This window comes from Geotrypetes seraphini, chromosome 6 (genome assembly GCF_902459505.1).
Source record: "Geotrypetes seraphini chromosome 6, aGeoSer1.1, whole genome shotgun sequence".
In the NCBI taxonomy this organism is placed as follows: Eukaryota; Metazoa; Chordata; class Amphibia; order Gymnophiona; family Dermophiidae; genus Geotrypetes; species Geotrypetes seraphini.
In genome coordinates, this window is record NC_047089.1 from 230439057 (window position 1) to 230461544 (window position 22488).

Consider the following 22488-nt stretch of genomic DNA (forward strand, 5'->3'; position numbering starts at 1 on the left):
TTTTAACCGTTTCAATTAACTATCTTCTTGTCACTCTCCCGGTTGGATAAAGAAAAATCTTAAGCTCATTAGATTGTTATACATTTTACTCTCAGCTTCAAGACTCGATTCCTTATTGTATTTTCTTATTTTTCTCGCCAAGTGTTTAAATCTTGGATCCAACTTGAGGACTTGCGAAAAATTAAATCTGTGTAGTTGATTTCCTTATATTTTTGATCGTTAAACTGCCAATTTTATTGGAATGTTGGAGAATGTTCTACGTTTAATTTCTTTCTGTACAAGTTATAATGCTTGATATTTAAGTTGAAAGTTATAAATAAATAAATGAATGCACAAACCTCCCCTTTTTACAAAACCGAAGTGGGGTTTTTAGTGCTGGCCATGGCGGCAACAACACTGACACTCTGAATTCTATGAGCGTTGGAGCTGTTATCGCCACGGCCGGTGCTAAAAATGCTAGAACCTTACAAAATTTAACAATTAATGTCTAGTAGAGAATGATAAGGGGACAAATTTTTTTCCTGTCCCTGCGGGAACTCATTTTCCCTTCCCATCCCCGCGAGTTCTTTTCCTGTCACTTCCCCATTCCTGCAAGCTCTGTCCTCATCTGCACAAGCCTCAAACACTTTAAAATCATGTGTTCAAGGCATGTGCAGTTAAGCTTACAGGACAGGGACTGTCCCCCTGTCATTTTCTAATGCAGGGGTGTCAAATGTTGGTCCTTGAGGGCCGCAATCCAGTCGGGTTTTCAGGATTTTCCCAATGAATACGCATGAGATCTATTAGCATACAATGAAAGCAGTGCATGCAAATAGATCTCATGCATATTAATTGGGGAAATCCTGAAAACCTGACTGGATTGCAGCCCTCAAGACCAACATTTGACACCCCTGTTCTAACGTCTAGCTTTATGTGTAGCGATCCCCAAAACAATTTCCACATCCTTACAGTGGAAACTTTTCTAGCTCATCATTCTTCTTATCCATTTTATCCAACATTGCCATGTGAAACATTTTCTTTGCTAGAGATTCACATCTGGCGCTTCAGGCTTCCTCTGCCAAAGTAATGCACTCATAGGGTAAAAGGCACACCTTTCACACTAGCAAGGTTGCCCAACCATCCAAGTTCAGAAATAAAAAAAAGTATAGCTTTACCCAAGAGAAGAATGATTTTATTTAATAAAATTGCCATAACATCCATCACCCCCACCAGAGCCCCTGAATTTGAACACCTCTAAAACAAATGCCCCAGAATAGCATGTGGTGCATCACATTTTGGACAGCTATCAGTTATAGCTGTGCTTGCTTTGAAGCCCTAACTGGTAACATTTGCTTTGTGGTTACATTTATATTGCATTTCAAGCAAAGGGATATTGTGTAACAAATAGTACATGATCCACAAATTGATTCCATAATGTCATTGGTTATCACCAACAAACTCAAATTGCTAATCTGATTTTTGATTTGATATATCACTTAATATAATTAAGTGTTATCTTCTGAAAAATTACATTCTTTTATCACCTCCATCAAAGAATGATGAAGGATTATGATATGAGGCCTACTCTCTTTTTCTAATTACAGTACAGATACCAACACCTGCCCTCTTTTCTGCAAGTATTGCACTGGCTTGCTTTGTAGTTAGGACCAACTAAGTTAAAAGAGTTCCAGGCTTCCATTTGAACAGCTAGATCTGCATCTAATACCTCCTTCCAGATAGAACCAAAGACTGAAACAATAAGTTGTGTTAAAAAAAAACCAAATCTAATCAGGACAGCCCTAACTATGATTTAAAGTAAGCTTAAAAGTCTGTTCTTGAATCAGTTTGAAACAGCTTCAATGCTGAGATAACTTTTGTTACTAAATGACTGAAGTCCTGAGGTCGTGGACATTGAAAAAAAGGGAATGAAAATGTCCCATATTTAGCAAAATAGTTCTCGTTCTTAAAGCTCCCCAGGGAGAAATAAATCCAGAACTGAAGGGATCAGAATCCCAGCCAGTTTTACAAGAGGAATTAAGTTTAGTTCTCAAGATTAAAAGCAGAAAATATAGATATTCCTCTGCTGTGGATGAATAAGCAATTCTGTAGGGCTGAATGACCACTCATCCCCCTGGAGGATTTTAACCTACCAAGGAGCAGATAAATTTATACAGTCCCTGGGTTAAGAACGCCCGACTTATGTTGGACTCATACTTACGAACTGGGGTCCTACCTCTCCCTTCCAATGCCAACATGCCCCTCTTCCTCCTTTCCAAATGCGAACCTCCTCCTCCCTTCCATGTCCCAACGTGCCCTTTTTTATCCTTCCTTCCGTTCTGGGTCCAAATTCGTGCCTCCCTCCCTTCCGCAGGTGTTTACCTCCTCTGGCCAGCTCCCTCCTGCTAGCTGTACTTCTCTTCACAAAGCCATGAGAAGCACCTCCTGCACGTGGCCTGCAGCTGACCCAGAAGCTTTCCCTCTGACGTCAGAGGGAAGGCTTCTGGGTTAGCTACATGTATAAACTGTGGCCATGGTTTTGCAAAGAGAAGTGCAGCTGGGAGGAGGCCAGAGGAGATAAACAACTGTGGGTGGGCAGGAGGGAGGCATGAATTTGGTATGCAGAACGGAGAGAAGTATGGTAAGAGGCACGTTGGGATACGAAAGAGGAGGGTCGCTTTGGGACAGGAAGGGAGAAAGAAGGGGCGCGATGGCACATGAAGGGAGAAGCAGGGTTGTGTTGGGAAACAGAAGGAAGGGAGTACAAACATCAGACAAAGGATGGAAGGAAGGAAGAAAGGAGGGAGGGGAGCATGAACTTGGGACACGGAATGGAGGGAGGGAGGGGAGCATAAACTTGGGACATAAGATGGAACAATGGAGGGAATGAGATGCTGAGGTGGGGCGAGAAAAGAAAGGGAGAATTTTTGGGCAATGGTGTCTGAGTGAGAGGGAAAGAGATGGTGCACATTGAGAAATTAAGAAAGCAGTAATTTGTTGGACATAGGGGAGAGAGAAATATTGGACATGGTGATGGGAGAGGCATGAGGTACAGATGCATGGGGAAGAAGTATGAGAGAGAGAAGTGAAGGTGGGGCAAAGTCAGCCCTAAAGTTATTCACAATTTGTTCATATTCGGGAACTGGCTCTGACCTTAACCCCTGCGAATTTGGAGGAGGAAGTGTATTCTGTTGTAGATTAGAAATTGGTTATTGGACAGAAAACAGAGGGTAGTGTTAAATGGCCACTTTTCTCAATGGAGGAAAATCTGTACTGGGACCAGTGCTATTTAACTTTATAAATGGTCTGGAAATTAGATCAAGTTAGGAGATTAAATTTGTAGATAACACAAAACTATTTAAAGTTGTTAAAACACAGGTAAACTGTGAAAAATTGTAAGAAGCCCTTAGGAAACTGGAAGGCCAGTCATCCAAATGGCAAATAAAATTTAATGTGGACAAATGCAAAGTGATGCACATCGGGAAGAATAATCCAAATCACAGATACCAGATGCTGGGGTCCATCTTAGAAGTCAGCAAAAAAAAAAAAAAAAAAAAATCCAGGTAGACAATATGTTGATATCTTCTGCCCAATGTGTGGCATTGACCAAAAATGCAAACAGGATGCTAGGAATTATTAGGAAAAGGCCTGTGCTAGACATGATGGGGCCTAAGGCAGATGCCAGGGAGGGGGGCCCCCCAAAGCTTACTTGCAGATTTTCCCTCAACTTCTCTCAAGTTTTTCCCTATTTGCCAACCCCTATTGCCGGTCTTGATTGTGCAGGCACATCAGCTACCATGCTGATGATGTCCCAAAGGGCTAAGGACTGGATGTATAGAGCTCCGGTAACCTGTTAGAAAACACCAGGTTGGAGGCAAATTTCATTCTCCAGGTGATGCTCAGAATAAACAGCATGCAAATTATATGCATGCTATTATGCTGAGTACTGTGGTATAGTGCTGCCCAATTCAGGGAAAAATATTTCAATTCGATTTGCCTGTTGAATCAATTTTTCGATTCGATTTCAATGACGTAGCTTTTTAGGTAAGGCAATAAATATCATGTCAAAAATAGGAACATCCAATCTATAACATAAGCTTTAAAATTAGTAAGAAACATGGGGTGGTGCCAGTAGGGAAGAGGGCCGGAGAGGAGAGGCATCAGTGCTGGCTGGTTGCCTACAGGATGTGCCTCTCAAGAGAGGCACATCCTGTAGGAGTCAGCTGGCTTCTCTCCTCCTCCCCAGTGTGTTGTGGCACACCTGAAATCTCAGGAGGCACACAGTTTGTGATACACTTCCCTAATCCCTTGAATTGCTAAATGTTGTGGTTTGATATGAATTCAGCTGTTGGGTCCCTCTGCTACCTCTGCGTTGTTCATCTCTCCCTTTCCCCATTTTGCCCTCCTCCCCCAAGTCCATCTCTCCCTGCCCCCCCTCCATTATCTCCCCAAGTCCTTCTATCTCTGCAACCCCCCCCCCCCCGCAACTAATTTTATTTTGTTGCCGTGGCGGTTGCAAATCTAGCAATCCACAGAGCTCTCCTGCTGCCCCTCCCCTGCGGCTCATCCTCAGTGATAACTTCCTGTTTCTGCTGGGGCGGCTGTAATGGAGAGAAGATGCCCGGACTAGCGGCAGAGTAGCTCTATGAATTGCATTCACTATAGCTACTTGACAACAACTTTTGCATCGAATTAAAGGTAGATGCAGGGGCGTGGGTATTAGATAAATGCTGTTGAGGGGAGGGGGAGAAGGGTGACGGGATCGATCCAGGAAGGAGTGCGCTGAAAGAGCTAACCAGTAAAAAAAAAAAAAGGTAAAAGAGAGAAAGCCAGGGAGATGTGGGCTCACCTTGTTGCCGATCTGCTCAGGCATTCACTTTGTCAAAGTCCTTTCTTCTGATGTAACTTCCTGTTTTGCAAAACAGGATATTACATTAGATGGAAGGACTCTGGCAGAAGGAAAGCTCAAACAGGCCTCTGCAAAATAGATCGGCAGCAAGGGGTCTGGTGCATGAATCGGTGAGTCCATTTTTTCTGGAAACGAATCCGTGAATTAATTCGAATAGGGAACCTCTACTGTGCCAAGAGGGGAGGGAACTGTGCCTGGTGCCTGTGCACAAGAGCCGAGCGCGAGGCACAGCTCTTGTGTGCAGGCCCAGTACAGTGCAGGGCTGTGATCGCGGAGCTCCGGTAAGCAGCAACAAGGGCAAAATAAAACAAAATTCCAGCTGCAGCAAAATTTAAAGTCTTTTTTTTCAGTTACATATTAGTTTTAGACAAGGCTGTTAGCTGCAGGACACACGCAGGTCAGACATGCAACTGCTCAAACTTCGAATTAAAGCAAACATCAACTACCAGGGAAGTCACTAACAGCTTCAGATCTGTCAGAAAAGTTTGCAAGGAAAGAGGTGAGCACTCTGTGTAAGGCACACCAAGGAATACCCATTTTATACTAATGAGCTCCTTGTAATAGATTCTCAGTGGCTGCTGCCTGGATTGGTAAAAGCCCAAGAACCCTTTTTTGCATTGGAAGCTAACATAGTAACATAGTAGATGACGGCAGATAAAGACCCGAATGGTCCATCCAGTCTGCCCAATCTGATTCAATTTAAATTATTTTTATTTTCTTCTTAGCTATTTCTGGGCGAGAATCCAAAGCTTTACCCGGTACTGTGCTTGGGTTCCAACTGCCGAAATCTCTGTTAAGACTTACTCCAGCCCATCTACACCCTCCCAGCCATTGAAGCCCTCCCCTGCCCATCCTCCACCAAACGGCCATACACAGACACAGACCGTGCAAGTCTGCCCAGTAACTGGCCTAGTTCAATCTTTAATATTATTTTCTGATTCTAAATCTTCTGTGTTCATCCCACGCTTCTTTGAACTCAGTCACAGTTTTACTCTCCACCACCTCTCTCGGGAGCGCATTCCAGGCATCCACCACCCTCTCCGTAAAGTAGAATTTCCTAACATTGCCCCTGAATCTACCACCCCTCAACCTCAAATTATGTCCTCTGGTTTTTACCATTTTCCTTTCTCTGGAAAAGATTTTGTTCTACGTTAATACCCTTTAACGCTGAGCTAACTTGCAAACTTTGGAGCATTAGGGGGTGGGGCGCGAGTAAGTGAAGAGCAGCAGATAAATGCCTTGGGGCAAGGAGAAAGGGAGATACTGAACGCTGGGGGAGGGGCAGGGAAGGAGAGAGATACTGGAGATGGGGGGGAGGGGCTGGAAACATAGCTAAAGGTCTGGGTGTGAAACCTGGGTCATCATGGCTACTTAACTGAGCTTCCAGTATCCTTAACAGGGCTTGAGAATTGCCGGCTGCTGTTCCAAGGAGACGGTGTAGGTTCCCTCCCGCTGCTCTCGTGGTCTTGGGCCTTAAAGAGCTCACCTCCCTGCACTTTTCTCTTGCCAGGGCTGGCACACGTGTTTTCGATATTCGCGAAAGGATTCCGCCTTTTGGCTCCGCTACAGCCGCTGCCCGGCCTCCCCGGCGAAAGAGGACGAGCCCCGGGAATCGCACCGGACGAGCTCGGCGTCGTCTCGGAGCTCTGAGGGATCCCTTCACGGCGGCGCCGGCGCCGTTTCAGACGCAAGAACTCCGCCGGTTTCTTGAAGCTAGGAGAGTAACCGGGCAGTAGTTCAGCCATCGCAGGAGAAAAGACGACCAAAGAAACCCAAACAAATGTCCCGGGAGTCGACGGCAAGCACGAGAGCAATTCTACTCCACCGGCTACAAATCTGGCGCGCTCCCGCCCTCTGGAGCGACGTATCCTCCCACGTCATTGTTCTCGCGCCAGACCAACTTCGCGCCTGAATTACGACTGGTGGAATTCCCAAAGCAGTTGTCCTTTATTTTTTTGCGCAAACTCCCCTTCCTCTGTCCGCCCCCTAAAATATTGTTTCTATGGGTCACACGGCAGCGATTCCAGACACGCGAACCTGCCGCTAACCCGAAAGCCTCCCCTTTGCCGCGGAGAAGCTTCCGGGTTAGTGGAAGGCAGTGTGTGTGAATCGCTGCCACTGCTAGTACCCGTTAAAGCAAAGTCTTAGGGAGAGAGGGAAGGAGGAGGAATGAAATATACTGCACAAACTTATAGTCCAATCCCTAGTCCTAGATTGGACTGGAAATGTCCAGTTATCTTCTTTTGTAATCCGCCTAGAACTGCAAGGTACTGGCGGAATAGAAGTCACTAATGTAATGTAATATCATACAGCTTTTTATATATAGAAAAAGGGGATTTTTTAATTTATTAACTCAAATCTGTTAGACTTGGGATAGGTGCATCGCAGATGATTTTACTGTATTCAATGGCATAGCCAGACAGCTACTGGGGGGGGGGGGGGGGGGGGGGTAGGCAGGCATCAAATTTTCTCCGGGTCCTCTGCCCAAATGTAAAGTATAACTAGCCGATCTAGCACAGATCTCCCAGCTGAAGACCTCTTCCTCCAAGCTATGCAGCCGGTGGCAACTCTGGGATCCTGCTGCTGGCTGCCAGACTGAAGGAGGAGGGCGACGAGGTGGCAGGGCTTCGGGATCTCCACCAGCCGTAGTAAAGTATCATACGGCTTTTTATTTATTTATTTTAATTTTAATTCAATTTTTCAAATTTCAAACAAGCAAATCAAATACTTGCATACAGATTTGTAATAATAATTCAAAGAAATATAAACCTAATATCACTTAAATCAGTGATTTAGGATAGTGAATAATTATTCATTATTTAGTCCATTATATTAGAGATCCAAGTATTAAAATTAACATATTCAGAAATATATAACAAGAACAGCAATGGGAGACTAAGATAGACCCCCCCCCCCCAGCTGATTTAAACTGCAGGAAGAGCTATTGGACCAATCGTCACGTTCCCACTTACTTTGGTCAACAATTGTTTTGGTTCAAAAAATAAGAAATTTTTCCCCTGAAATGAAACACAACACTTTGCTGGAAATTTCAAAATAAAGGATGCACCTCGGGCCAAGGTAGGATTAATTCGTCAAGGGCACTTAGGCACATAAGTACACTGGGCCCCCCAAAGCATAGATCGGCAACGTGGCCCCCCCCCCCCCATCGGCAACGCGCACCCCCCAATCGATGGAAAGTAAAACAAACAAGCAACGCGGGTAAGAAAGGCACCGGGAACTGTAATTTTGCAAGCGGTGCTGCTTGCCCAAAGCTTCCCTTTGACGTGCCCAGGCGGAAACAGTAAGCTGCATCAGAGGGAAGCTTTGGGCAAGCAGCACCACTTGCAAAATTACAATTCTCGTTGCCTTTCTTACCCATGTTTTTACTTTCCGTCGATGGGGGGGGGCCCTTGTTGCTGATCGGGGGGGGGGGGTGCGTTGCCAATTGATGCTGGAGGGGCCCATCGCCGTTTGGAAAAAGAATGTTGATGTCCTCCTTCATCAGGCCCCCTGACCATTTTGGGCCCTAGGCACATGCCTACTGGGCCTATTGGTTAATCCGGCCCTGCCTAGGGCTAAGACCCTAGACTTATAAAGCAAAAATTATTTTCTCCTCTGCTGTGTTATTTGAGCAATATCAGGGAAAATACGAATGGTCGAACCAAAAAACTTTTCATTCATATTTCTAAAATACAGTGGTGCCTCGCATAACGGCCGCCTCGCACAGCGGACGCTGCGCACAACGAACTTTATGTCGTGATCCGTATAACGTACTTCGTTTCACACAACGAAGTCGCCCGAGCTGCATCCTTCCGGGGTTCCTGCGGGGTTGGATCGCAGCGGGGTTGGTCGAGGGTAGTCTCCTTCTCCTTACCTGCCCTGTCGCAGCACACAGCCGAACGGAAATCTTCCCGATGTCAGCGCTGACGTCGGAGGGAGGGCTTAAGCAAAGCCCTCCCTTCCTCCGACGTCAGCGCTGACATCAGGAAGACTTCCGGTCGGCTGTGTGCGGCTGCGGCAGGGCAGGTAGGAAGAAGGCAATGGCGAACGAAAGAGGGGGGAGGGGGCGGTCCGCCCCGAAGAATGTGCACAGCTGGTCAGGTCCCCCGATCGACCGACAACAGGCCCGGCCGACAAACCTCCCTGCCCTGTAGCCGCGAATCTAAATTACCTCTTACAGCAGCTTCAATAATCCAGCTGCTGTAAGAAGGTAATTTAGATTCGCGGCTACAGGACAGGGAGATTTGTCCGACCGGGCCTGTTCTGTTGTCGGTCGGGTGCAAAAGCGCCACAAAGGTGGAGGCAGGGAGGGAGGAAAGGTGGAGTGGAGAAGAAAAGACGCTTAAGGGGGGGGAAGGCCGCTGAAAGCACATGTTGGAGCAGGGGATGAGAGGGAGGGAGAGAAGGGGAAATATTGGACAAGGGCAGAAGGGATGCTAAATCATAGGGTGACAGGCAGAGAGAACAACAGGAAAAAGAGTGGAAGCAATCTTGAACCCTGAGGGTGAGGGCAGAGAGAGGTGGTGAGATGATTGATCATGGGGAGAGGGACAAAAGGGAATAGAGATGGGATAGGAAGATAGTGGAAGTAAAAGGACAGGGAGATGTATGTTTTTAGATGTATCTAAATAAAAATAATAACAAAAAATTTATCTTTTTTATGTCATCTTAGCATATTTTATGCTACAGAACGAATTATTTTTTTTTACATGTATTCCTATGGGAAAACGCGTTTCACATAACGAACGTTTCACATAACAAACTTGCTCCTGGAACCAATTAAGTTCGTTGTGTGAGGCACCACTGTATAATCTGAAAATTAAATCTCTATCATGCGCCAAGACAAATTTGACCAAGAGGGTAGTTCTTTCTGTAACCACTTCAAGGGAGCTCTCCAAAAAATTTGATAAATCCATTCCTTGTTCTTGCAATGCAGGCATTTCAACAGGAGTTGAACTATTCTGTTTTCTTCCTGGAAATATATGTTGAACAGTAGTAATAGGTGGTAAATTTTCTTGTGGAATCATTAATACTTCCTTCATAAATGCTAGACACTATTTGCCCTTCAGGCTCCATCCTAGACCCAAATCTGTCACATCTAGTGGCTGGGAAAGATGCCTTTGTAGACTACATTCTTCCTCTCATCAACAGCACTCTATAAACAGGCTTAGTGCCTGCAGACCAGAAATCAGCAGTCATCAGACTGATCTTGACAAAACCCATACTCGATCCTAATGTGCCTGGCAACTTTAGACCTGTCTCTAACCTACCCTTTGTCTCCAAGATCCTGGAAGAAACCCAGTACTAGACCAATTACACTCCTTTATCGATAAACAAAGAGCCCTATCCACCTTCCAATCAGGATTCAAGACATTCCACAGTACTGAAACAACTACTGTAAACTCACGGATAAGGGTAATCATGTCCTTCTGGTGCTGCTAGATCTCAGTGCGGTGTTCAACACTATTGACCATTCTCTCCTTATTGTGCTCTCAGAAATTGGAATCCAAGACACTGCTACGATGGTTCACTTCCTTCCTGAATAATAGATCCCAAAGCGTACTGCTCAATGATGCACTATCGAAACCGAAACTGATCAAATATGGTGTTCTGCAAGGGCCTCTACTTTCCCCCCTATTATTCAAACTCTACATTAGACCTGTCCTAGACATAGCCCACAAATACAGATTCACTCCTTCACAGATGACATCCAACTATACCTACCGCTAGGAGAAAACCGTGACGCCCAGATCGTGAAACTCAAAGTGTCTCTTGGAAATTAAAAACTGGATATCTTGTCAACAAATTACAAATAAACACCTTCAAAACAGAACTCCTTTGAATCTGCAAAGAACACTGCAACCGTGCCTGTCCCTTGCTTTGCTGGGATTTCACTACCATAACTGCAAAAGACCAAGCGCGCAGCTTAGGAATACTCCTTGACTCCAACCTGTCACGTTCCAACCATATCTCTCAGGTGGTATCTTCAACTACCTGAGACAACTCTGGAAAATAAGGAACTATGCTCCTCCCTCCATATTAGCAGTGGTTAGGGGCGGAACAGACCCGTGAATACGGAAAAACCGCAAATAACTTTTTATATGTTATTCACGGTTTTTTGTAACAGCCACCATTAACAGTATTGAAATCACAAATAATAAAAATATAGTTTCTTTCTTCCTGAAGACCAGAGGGCAGGGAGACAATGGAGAAATCATCGTCTTCTCGCTAGTAAAGCACAAAGAAAAGGCCGCTCGGAGAAGCAGGGGGAAGCCCGGTAAAAGAAATTCCCAGGGCACAGACTGTGTGCGCATGTTCTTTTGCAATTATAGGCAGCTGCAGCCTTCCTTCTTCAGAACTGGCATTACTATTACTGCATTATATTTTATTCACGGGACGTAATAGATGACCCTTTGCTCCTCCCGCTTTATAAGTGCACAACTAGCTGAAGTGCTGCTTCTGTCTGTGCACTTTATTTTAATCGAAAAGGGCCCGAAGTGGAAGAACTCACAAGAGCTTGCCACACTTTTTATTTATTTAGTGTTTTGGGGTGTTTTTAGGGTTTTTTTTTTAAATTGCAGTTTGGCGAAATCACCATGTACTTTTGTTTAAGCGCATCTGAATCTGGGAAGCAGCGTTTTTCTGTGTGAAAGCTGGTAAGCAACACAATTTTTATCGGTACTGTACTTTACTAATGGATGATGTAATCTGGGAGGAGGAGCCAGCATGCCAAAAATCGCAAATAAGCAAAACTGCGAGTGTTGAAACCATGAATAGAGGGAGAAGTGTACTTTTCTGACTTCACCCAACTACTCTATGCCTTAATCCTCTCCTGCATGGACTACTTACTATTCAGCAAAGAACATACATCTCCAGTGTGTACAAAAAGCACAGTTACTTACCGTAACAGGTGTTATCCAGGGACAGCAGGCATATATTCTCACATGTGGGTGACATCGTCTACGGAGCCCCGATGCGGAAGCATTTTCAAGCAAACTTGATTGAAGATATGTTTGCTCTGCTGCTCCACGCATGCGTGCCTTCCTGCTCCACTAGGGGGTGTATCCCCTCGTGGTCTCCAGTTCACTTAACTAGCAAAGAAGCCAACCTCGGGGAGGTGGGCGGGTTGTGAGAATATTTGCCTGCTGTCCCTGGATAACACCTGTTACGGTAAGTAACTGTGTTTTATCCCAGGACAAGCAGGCATGATATTCTCACATGTGGGTGACCTCCAAGCTAACTGAAAAGGGATGGAGGGAAGTTGGCAATTTAAGCGAATAGATTTCGTAAAACCGATTGGCCGAACCGGCCATCGCTTCTGGATAGTGAGTCCAGACAGTAGTGGGAGGTGAAGGTATGAACCGAAGACCACGTGGCAGCCTTGCAGATTTCCTCAATAGGTGTGGACCTGAGGAAAGCTACGGAGGCTGCCATCGCTCGGACTTTGTGTCCCGTTACTCGACCATGCAGCGCGAGACCAGCCTGAGCGTAGCAAAAGGAGATGCAATCGGCCAACCAGTTGGACAAGGTGCGTTTGGAAACTGGGTGACCTAACCGGTTTGGGTCGAAGGACAAAAACAGTTGTGGGACTTTCCGGTGTGACTGAGTGCGTTGGAGGTAAAAGGCCAACGCTCTCTTGCAGTCGAGTGTGTGGAGCGCCACTTCTCCGGGGTGAGAGTGGGGCTTGGGAAAAAACACAGGTAAGACAATGGACTGATTGAGATGGAAATCAGACACTATTTTAGGCAAGAACTTTGGATGGGTGCGGAGTACCACCTTGTCGTGATGGAATACCGTGAAGGGTGGGTCCGCTACCAGAGCTTGTAATTCACTAACCCGCCGGGCGGAAGTGAGCGCGAGTAGGAAAATTACCTTCCAAGTGAGGAATTTTGGATGGCATTTGTCTAGGGGCTCAAATGGAGGTTTCATTAGTTGAGCCAGAACCACGTTAAGGTCCCAAATCACCGGGGAGGTTTGAGGGGGGGGGGGGGTGGACGTTCAGAAGACCCTTCATGAAGCGAGAGACTAAGGGATGGAGCGAGAGGGCTTTCCCTTCAAGGGGCTGATGAAAGGCCGCAATCGCACTGAGGTGTACTCGAATGGAGTTGGTCTTTAGGCCGGAATGAGATAATTGAAGTAAATAGTCCAGGACCAGAGGGACGGGGACCGACACCAGGTCCTGGCTGTGGGAGGAGCACCAGGTTGAGAATCTGGTCCATTTTTGGGAATAGCAGGTTCTCGTCGAGGTCTTTCTGGAGGCCTCCAATATCTCCTTGACTGATTGAGACACAGGGAGAGCAGTCAGGGGGAGAGAAACCAAGCATTCAGATGAAGAGATTGAAGATTGGGATGTAACAGCGAACCCTGACCCTGTGATAGTAGAGAGGGAAACAGAGGCAGAGGCAGTGGATCTCTGACACTGAGTTGCAGTAGAAGGGAAAACCATGGCTGGCGTGGCCAGCGAGGGGCAATCAGGATCAGGGTGGCTTGTACTGTTCTCAGGTGGACAAGCGTCCGCAGTATCAGAGGAAATGGCGGGAACGCGTACAGGAACCTTCCGTCCCAGTCGAGGAGGAAGGCGTCGGCCTCGAGCCGGTCCGGGGAGTATATCCGGGAGCAGAAGAGAGGCAGCTTGTGGTTGTGGGGGGATGCAAATAAATCTATTTGAGGTGTCCCCCACTTTTCGAACACCTGTCGTAGGGTCTGAGAGTGTAGTGACCACTCGTGTGGCTGGAGGAGGCGGCTGAGTCTGTCCGCCAGACAGTTTTGTTCTCCTTGTATGTACACCGCTCGAAGGAAGGTGTTGTTGGAGATTGCCCATTTCCAGAGGCGCAGGGCTTCCCGGCAAAGGGACCAAGACCCTGTCCCCCCCTGTTTGTTCACGTAGTACATCGCTACCTGGTTGTCGGTTCGGATGAGAACCACTCGGTCGTGGAGCAGATGTTGAAAAGCTACAGCTGCGAGATAGATGGCCCGCAGCTCTAGCACGTTGATGTGGCAGCGACGGTCCTCTGCTGACCACATCCCTTGAGTGCGTAGGCCGTCCAGATGGGCTCCCCAAGCGTACTCCGACGAGTCCGTGGTGAGTACCTTGCTGTGGGGTGGGGCGAGGAAGAGCAAACCTTTGGAAAGATTTGAAGAGTCGGCCCACCAGCGGAGCGATCGTTGCAATGAAGGAGTCACTGTCACGGGACGGTCGATCGGGTCCCGGTCTTGACGCCATTGAGAGGCCAGGGTCCATTGAGGGATTCTCAGATGGAGGCGGGTGAAGGGTGTGACATGGACGGTGGAGGCCATGTGGCCCAGGAGAGTCATCATCTGTCGAGCTGATACCGAGGTCAGCAGGGAGATCCTTCGACTCAGACTTACTAACGCCTCTAGGCGCGGAGGGGGGGAGGAAGGAACTGAGGCGAACCGTGTCCAGCGTTGCCCCAATGAACTGTAGGGACTGCGAGGGGCGTAGTTGGGATTTTGGGAAGTTTATTTCGAACCCCAGACTTTGTAGGTAGGTAATAGTCTGTTGGGTCGCTGAGATAACCCCTTCCCTGGACGGGGCTTTGATTAGCCAGTCGTCCAGGTAGGGGAATACCTGGAGGCCCTGGGAACGTAAGGTTGCTGCGACTACCACGAGGCACTTGGTGAAGACCCGAGGTGATGATGCTAGGCCGAAGGGGAGGACTCGGTATTGTAGGTGTCAGTCCCCTACCTGAAAACGCAAGAACTTGTGGTGAGCGGGGTGCACTGGGACATGTGTGTACGCCTCCTTGAGATCGAGGGAGCAGAGCCAGTCGCCCTCGTCGATCAGGGGGTAAAGTGTCGGTAGGGAGAGCATCCGAAATTTTTCCCGTACCAGAAATTTGTTGAGGCGTCTCAAGTCTAGTATTGGGCGTAGGTCTCCCGTTTTTTTCGGTACCAGGAAGTAACGGGAGTAGAAGCCCTTTCCCCGTTGGTCGGGGGGAACCTTCTCCACTGCTCTCAGGCGAAGCAGGTCTCAAGCTTCGGAGAGGAGTAGGGGTAGCTGAGTCCGGTTGGGAGGGAAATTCCTTGGGGGGTTGTCCGGAGGAATGACCCGAAAGTTGAGAGAGTACCCTGATGAGATCACGCCAAGGACCCATGCGTCCGACGTGACTTGTTCCCAGCGAGGGTAAAAGGCTTTGAGCCGGCCCCCGATGGGAAGGAGGCCTGGGACTGTGGCGGAGGGGGCCCGCCCCCTTCCGCGTATCCCGTCAAAAGGACGGGGATGGTTTGGTAGTCGCAGGCGGTTGGGACTTGGGCATGGCCCGGTGGTGGGCTTGCGGGCGCCTGGGTGGGGGCCGCGAGAAGGCAGGGGTGGATTTTTGTGGGTAGCGGCGCGGAGGGGCCCTATACGGCCTGGACGCGGGCGGTTTGGGCTTTTGTCGGACAAGGGAGGCAAACGAGCGTTCATGTTCGGAGAGGCGTTTTGTAGCCGCCTCGATAGTGTCATCGAACAGTTCTTTTCCCACGCAGGGGAGGTTTGCCAACCGGTCCTGTAGGTTGGGGTCCATGTCGACCAGGCTTAGCCAAGCTAGTCGGCGCATGGCGATAGCAAAGGCTGCCTCTCTGGAGGAGAGTTCAAAGCCATCGTAGGCTGCGTGGAATAGATGGAGGCGTAGGTTGGAGAGGGATTCCAAGACCAGGCTAAACGCTCCTTGGCGGGAGGTCGGTAGGTCAGTCTCAAAGGCTCTCAGTAGTCCAATGAGGTGTTTGAGGTAGGATGTGAAGGTGAAAGTGTAGCTTTGCACCCTAGAGGCCATCATCGCATTTTGGTATAGTCTCCTGCCGAACTTGTCTAGGGTTCGGCCTTCTCGGCCTGGGGGGACCGCCGCTGAGACCCGGGAGGGGTGGGCCTTTTTTAGGGAGGATTCTACTAACAGCGACTGGTGGGAGAGCTGCGGTTGTTCAAATCCCGGAAAGGGTACTGTGCGGTACTTGGCCTCCATTTTGGAGGGCACGGCTGTGACCATATAGGGGGTCTCCAGGTTCCTGAAGAGAGCCTGTTGGAGTATTGGGTTAGGCGGTAAGCGAAGGGACTCTCTGGGCAGTAATGGCATATCCAGTTCCGCTAGGTATTCTTTAGAGTATCTGGAGTCGGACTGGAGGTCTAAATTCAAAGCGTGGCCCATGTCCTGGACAAAGCGCGAGAAGGATGGTCGGGATGTTCCCGAGGCCCCGTGTGGGGTCGGTGAACGAGACCTTCGTCGGTTGGAGAAGGAAGGGGAGGCTTCCCTCGAGTAGCGAGGTTCCTGTTCCGATCCAAGCTCCGAAGCCGGGGAAGCACTGTGAAAGTGTTCCGGGGTCGTGGATCTCCGACGTCTCGAGGAGCCCCTCGGAGACGATGCTGGGGTTCGGGGTACCGATCGATGTCGGATCGGTGACCTCGACCCGGACTCCCTCGGTGAAAGCCCGATACCTCGGATCGGAGCCCCGGTCCGAGGAGGAGTTCGGAGGATGCGTGGGTTGGAGAGTGATAACTCCGCCACCCTCAGCGGTCCCGTACAAGAAGTAGGTGAACGTCCTCGTAAAGTGGGAGAACCCCGGGCCTTCTTAGAGGTACGGCGGTTCGAGGTTTCTGTCGGTTTGGCCTGACGTTTTGCCCTGTGGCGGTCTGTGGAGGGAGAGCGCCACGGGTGCCTCAGCGAGGAGTCCGAGGAGGATGAGATGCGGCGAAGTTTGCGCACTTTCCCCCGAGGTGGCTCGACGCGCGGCTCAGGCTGGTTTGGCACATGCGGGGTCGAGGCAGAGGTCGGTTGTAGATGGGCCATTGCGGCGGACAGCTCCGACGAGATCATTGCTCGGAGTAGGTCCTGGAAGACGGGCACGGACAGCATCGAGGGCATGTCCCCTGCCTCAGTGCACTCCACCGAGGGCGACCTCGTATCAGAGTATTCCCGTGTGGTGGAGGCACGGCCCGAAGGCTTGGAGGGCCTTGTAAGCATGGGACTTCCGCCATGCGTCGCCGTTGTCCCCGAGGTTGGTTTCTTCACTGGTACAGAACCTGAAGAGGGGACTTACCCGGAGCCGAGGCTTTCTGTGGTCCCGAGGACTTCGGAGTCGAGTCTCGAGGCGATGCCGAGGTATTCGGGGCCGAGGTCAAGGCCGGGGCCGACCTCGAGGCCGATGTGGAGGGTTGGTCTGGGGCGAAGAGATTCGCCATGCGGGCTTTCCTTCGACGGAGGGCCCGGTTTTGGAAGTTAGCGCACTGGGGGCAAGAGTCGGTTGGATGAGCGGCCCCCAGGCAGAGGATGCACCGGCGATGCGGGTCTGTGATGGAAAGAAGCCGCTCGCACCGGGTGCACTTTTTAAAGCCGGTCAAAGGCCGGGACATAGAATCGAAGTGGCCGCGGCTCGAGTGGCCACGCGGCCACGGGGACCCGGAAGCCTCTGGGTCGATCAAACGAAGCAGGAATCAAGTTGAAGATGGTAAAACTTTTGCGCACAGCGATTTAAACGATGAAAAAACAAGAAAACGCGGTGCTAGAAGGCAGTTGGGGCAGAGCCTGAAAAAACACGACTTCTAGGCTCAGCGGAAAATTTTGAACTGGAGACCACGAGGGGATGCACCCCCTAGTGGAGCAGGAAGGCACGCATGCGTGGAGCAGCAGAGCAAACTTAAATCTTCAATCAAGTTTGCTTGAAAATGCTTCCGCATCGGGGCTCCGTAGATGACGTCACCCACATGTGAGAATATCATGCCTGCTTGTCCTGGGATAATGTGGTAAACTTCTAAAAAAAAACCATGACCCTGTTTCCAAGGCTCTATCATTGGTTTACTGGCTGCTCGTAGCCAAACATTGTATCTTTAAGGGCTTGATGCTAGCGTTCAAATCCTTGCACGACATGATGCTGGGCTATGTGATGGCCAAGCTTCCTCAGCGTGCCGAATAGTTCCCTCCACTCTCAGGATGAAATACGCCTCAAAATGCCCCCGGTCATGCCCTTCAACTGCAAACCGCCAAACAACGTTCCTACTCCCACTTCATACCGAGCCCCTGGAATCAACTGCCCCTGCAGATCAGGTCCTCAACTTTAGAAAAGCAATAAAAAAACATACCTCTTCACTTAACTCTCCCATCACGACTGATGCGATTACAAGAAATGTATATTGGTACTAGATCCTCAGTATGTGTCGTGTTAGGATAAAACTTGTATTGAAAAATCTTGAACTGTAACTATGGCAAATTTAACTTGTAAACTGGTATTTGACTTGTATATTGGTATTAAATCCCTAGTGTGCGTCGTTAGCATAAAAACTTATACTGTAACCTGTTCTGAGCTCTTTGGGGAAAACAAATTAAATAAATAAAATCTAAACTGAATCTGCCTGTGCCTAGTAGCTGTGCTTTATACTGATACTATAGCAATTTTATGTACACTAACAGAGACTTCCTATGCTAAAACTCCCCTGCTAAGTGAGTAAAGCACTTTAAATAAAATAAGTCCCTGAGCTTATTTATTTAGCTTTAAGATTTCACTTTTCCCAAGTTTGTAAGCAATTTCCCAGCAAAGTCTTAGCATGGACTAAAAGAAGTGTTGGGGCCGTTTCCAAAGACATCTGTTGGTAAGGGCTGGATTTCTGTCCATTATTTCTCTTTCTCCAGTGGATAGCTATGGTTCAACTGTGCAACTACTTGAGTGTATGTTTAAGGCAGCTTTTGATCCACTTGGAGAATTGGGTGTCAATTGAGCAGAGGGGTACCTTACTTAAGGTTTTAAGATCCATACCAAAAATTAAAAAAGGCATAAAGCAATTGAATTTGCCCTGGAGCAGAGATGATATTCAAAGGAGTCGGTTCTCCCTGCTCCCTTTTCATCCCTTGCTCCCTTCTTTTCCCCTGGAAGGGGTTTAAATTGGATTGGAAGTTGTTTCCTCACCTCAAAACATTAGAAGATATTCAAACTCTGCCGTGTTTGTTCTAGGCCAGTGCCACGGACCAGTGCCGGTCCACAGGGCCGGCATGTGCATCAGGCCCAAAACTGTGTTCTTCAACTGCCGGTCTGTGGTGCGATCGATGCGTTGTTAATAAGATTATATTGTGTGTATATATGAAAAATGAATGGAAAAAATAGTGTTACAATTAGGACTATGGGGGCAGGGTCTGGGATGGAGATTGGGTAGAGATGGGCAGGGTCTGGCCCATGACAGCACAGTGTTCTTCAACCGCCGGTCTGCGGACCGATGCCGGTCCATAAAATAATTATTTTATTTCTGCTGGTCCATAGGTGTAAAAAGGTTGAAGAATACTGTTCTAGGCTACAGTTCCAGTTAATGGAAATAAGTGGGAGTTTGCATCTGCACTGTGAGGAGGGATGGTGGGGTTTTGGGTTTGTATTTTTTTTGGGGGGGGGATAATCCTGAGGGAGCTGGTGGCAAAGGACAAGTGTTTGGAATAGCAGCAGCGTTTATTTCAGTGCAGCTAGGTTAAAGCACCAGCCTTTCCTGCAGTCTCAGTCTAGGGACCTGAGGTAATTTTCAAGGTGCATTTCTGCTGCAGAGGGGGATAACAGACGAGAACATAGGAATCTGCTTGCTTTTTCTGCAGGCAAGCAGAATCCAAGTGATTGTTTATTGTTAACTTCTATACCACTACTAGTGACTGGGGAGTCAATTCAGAATGGTTTACAGAGCAAGCATTTTCTGATATGGTTTTCAATAGACACATTTATATTATAAATAATCAATCATCCTAAGTATATGCACATATAATACTATTGTGTACTATGTTCATACTAAATCTTACTTATTTGCACACATAATACCTGTATCGTGTTCCATGTTCATCTTAGATTTATATACATCTTGATAATTCTAGTTATCTGTACTTTGTTTATCATATCCTCAGCAATTCTTGGTATCTTTGCTGTGTTCATCTTATCGTGTTCCCAGTGGGGACTAGCCAGCTATCTCCTTGATGTTGCATTATAAGTTAAAGTAGTCTGTACAGAGGATGGTCTTTATCCCTTTCTTGAACTTTCCGGTGTCCTTTTCTATTTTTAAATCCTTGGGAAGGGAATTCCACCACCTTGGAGCCATCACTGTGAACATTCTTGTCCTGATGCTTTTGTATTTGATGTCTCTGAAGGATGGTATTTCCAACAGGTATTTTTGGCACGAGCGCAGGGCATGTACTGGTTATTGTGGTTCCAATAGATGAATGGTTTTGTGTGTCAGCAACAATTTATTGAATTTCACCCTGCTTTCAATTGGGAGCCAGTGTAACTCTTTCAGTAGTGGGGTGGCATGCGTCTGCCTCGATTTTCCCAGCAGACATATTGCTGCTGCTTTTTGTACCATTTGAATCTGCCTGATCAAGTACGCCCAGCAGGACTGCATTGCAGTAGTCAAAGATTAAGAGTACCAGGGTCTGGCAGCCAATCGGGATGCATAAAAAAAACCCAACAAACCCAAGACAGGCCGCCTACACTCTAGGTGTTTGTTGCAGGTGCAGGGATATGCCTTGGGACACTTAAGCTCGTCTAAGGCTGGGTGTGGTTTCACTGGGAAGTGGCCCTAGGCATCTCCCTACATGCTGCCCTACATTTCAAAATCTAAAGGAAGACATGGCCAGCTCAGCTAATTGCAGCAAAGGAATCCCCGATTAGCTGAGCCAGCAGGCCTTCCCGAAGCATTCCTCTTGCCACCAGTCTCCTGGAAGGTAGCCTGGGAGGAGAGATGCCCACTCCCTCCTGCCACCACCCCTCAACTCCACCCGGAAAGTAACCTGGCAGGAGGGATGCCCACTTCCTCCTGCCACCAACCCCTCAGGACCCCACCACCCACCTAAATGACAACATCACTGAACCTCCTGATCCTCCACCCCCCCCCGACACCCCCAAACATCAAGACCCCCACCCTATACCCCTAAGGCCACCCTAACCCCCCCATACATTTAATGAAGAAAGGCTGGCCGGAGGAAGTAAGCATCCCTCCAGATTTGGGCCAATTGGAGTCTTAGGCCTTTCATCCCAGGTACTAGGAGACTTAAGGCCCTGACTAGCCCAGGTCCCCCCCAAGTCCCCTTATATGGGAGAGGCCTTAGGCATCTGAGCCAGTCAGGGTCTTAGGCTCCTCCCCAGTGCATACCAGGTTGCATCAGAAAGGGTAAACTTGCACTGTAATTACTGCAAATCTCATGCAAATTGTAACCTGTTAACTATATATTATAGAGTTCAAAATTTTCTCCACAAGTTTTATAAATAAATACTTAGAAAATATAAATATAAAGTGCAAAAAATGCTTATAAAGTGCTCAGTCACCAACCAAAAAGTGCAAAATAACAGAGAATGTAAATGTGTTGGTTGTATAGAGGGACCATCATTGTACTACAACGTCCCTCATTTTGTCTTCCAAACCATTAAATACTATAAATATAGGTCAGAAAAAATTCACTTATCTGAATATATGTAAAGTGAAGCGAAGGCAAATCAAACTCATGACCCAGCGCTATAGTTTCTTCGTTATAATCTTAAACGTTCGTATAAGACACCATGTTCTTATGAAAATAGCCTCCCTTCGACTCGAGTTTCGCAACAGCGTTGTCAGGAAGGGGGCACTCTAAATATTTTTCTCCCTTTTGAGACTTCCTGAGTTCTTCTGGTCATACTAGTAAGTTTACTGATAAGACTCGACATAAGCTTTATAGTTTAGATCGAGTAGATTTATTTATGTGATACTTTGTAGGGTTATCATAGTTTAATAAAGTTTAGATACTAATTACAATAATGTGTTTTAACCAGAAAGGAAGAATTTTAAAATACTGTTTATATTTTCTTTACACTTTTTAAAATTTATTTTGTTTAGAGTGCCTCCTTCCTGACGACGCTGTTGCGAAATTCGAGTCGAAGGGAGGCTATTTTGAACTCTCAAAGATTTAACACAAGTAATTTTTATGTGATTGCTCCTTACATTACTTGAAGTGTTTCAACTGTATATTATATACAGTATAATCTCATTATAACAGACTCGCCTATAATGGAACCTCACCTATAGCGGACGAGGTGTGCTGGTTCCAGCCGAGTGCCATTGTAAACATACAGAAAATCATCAGATATAGTGGACTCACATATAATGGACTTTCAGATATAACAGACAACTATTTTGGTCCCCAGAGCTGCTTTTAGCTGTAGTTTTATTTGGCTATAATGGACATGCAGGCTCCCGCCTACAAGACACGTGGCATGCTGGTGATATAGTATCAAACTGCAGCCCCTCCCCCAAAAAATGACAGAGTATTTTTCTTTCCAGTTCTGGTTTGCAATCATTTCGTGCCATACCAATGTTTTGCGGAATTTTGTTATTGATGTTGCTGATATGCTTGTGCAGTGACTGTTCATCAATTTACGTTGTTTCAAGTTGCCCTAAATAAAGTTTTTTAAAAATGCAACTCTGGCTATAACGGACCATTTTTCCAGGTCCCTTGAAGTCTGATAACGAGATTATACTATACTATATATGTTTAACCTGTAACCGTTCTGAACTTTTTGGGGAAAATGGGATAGAAAATTAAATAAATAAATATGGAGAAGCTAACTTCAGGTCAGAAAGATATAAAAGGGGAAAAAGCATAATCAGAGAACATACCAGG

The 22488-nt window shown here is 47.3% G+C and overlaps 1 protein-coding gene across 2 annotated transcripts in view; it reads right to left on the reverse strand.

The window, feature by feature from the left end:
• DONSON (DNA replication fork stabilization factor DONSON) overlaps positions 1-6848 on the reverse strand; it is a 71843-nt gene extending 64995 nt beyond the window's left edge. The window contains exon 1 of one of the 2 annotated variants that reach the window (XM_033947393.1): positions 6262-6848. In XM_033947393.1, the coding sequence (XP_033803284.1) occupies positions 6262-6630 (369 nt within the window). In that variant the 5' untranslated portion in view covers positions 6631-6848. The remainder of the gene's footprint in view (positions 1-6261) is intronic. The other variant, XM_033947392.1, reaches the window with a different exon arrangement.
• Between the last annotated feature and the right edge of the window lie 15640 nt (positions 6849-22488).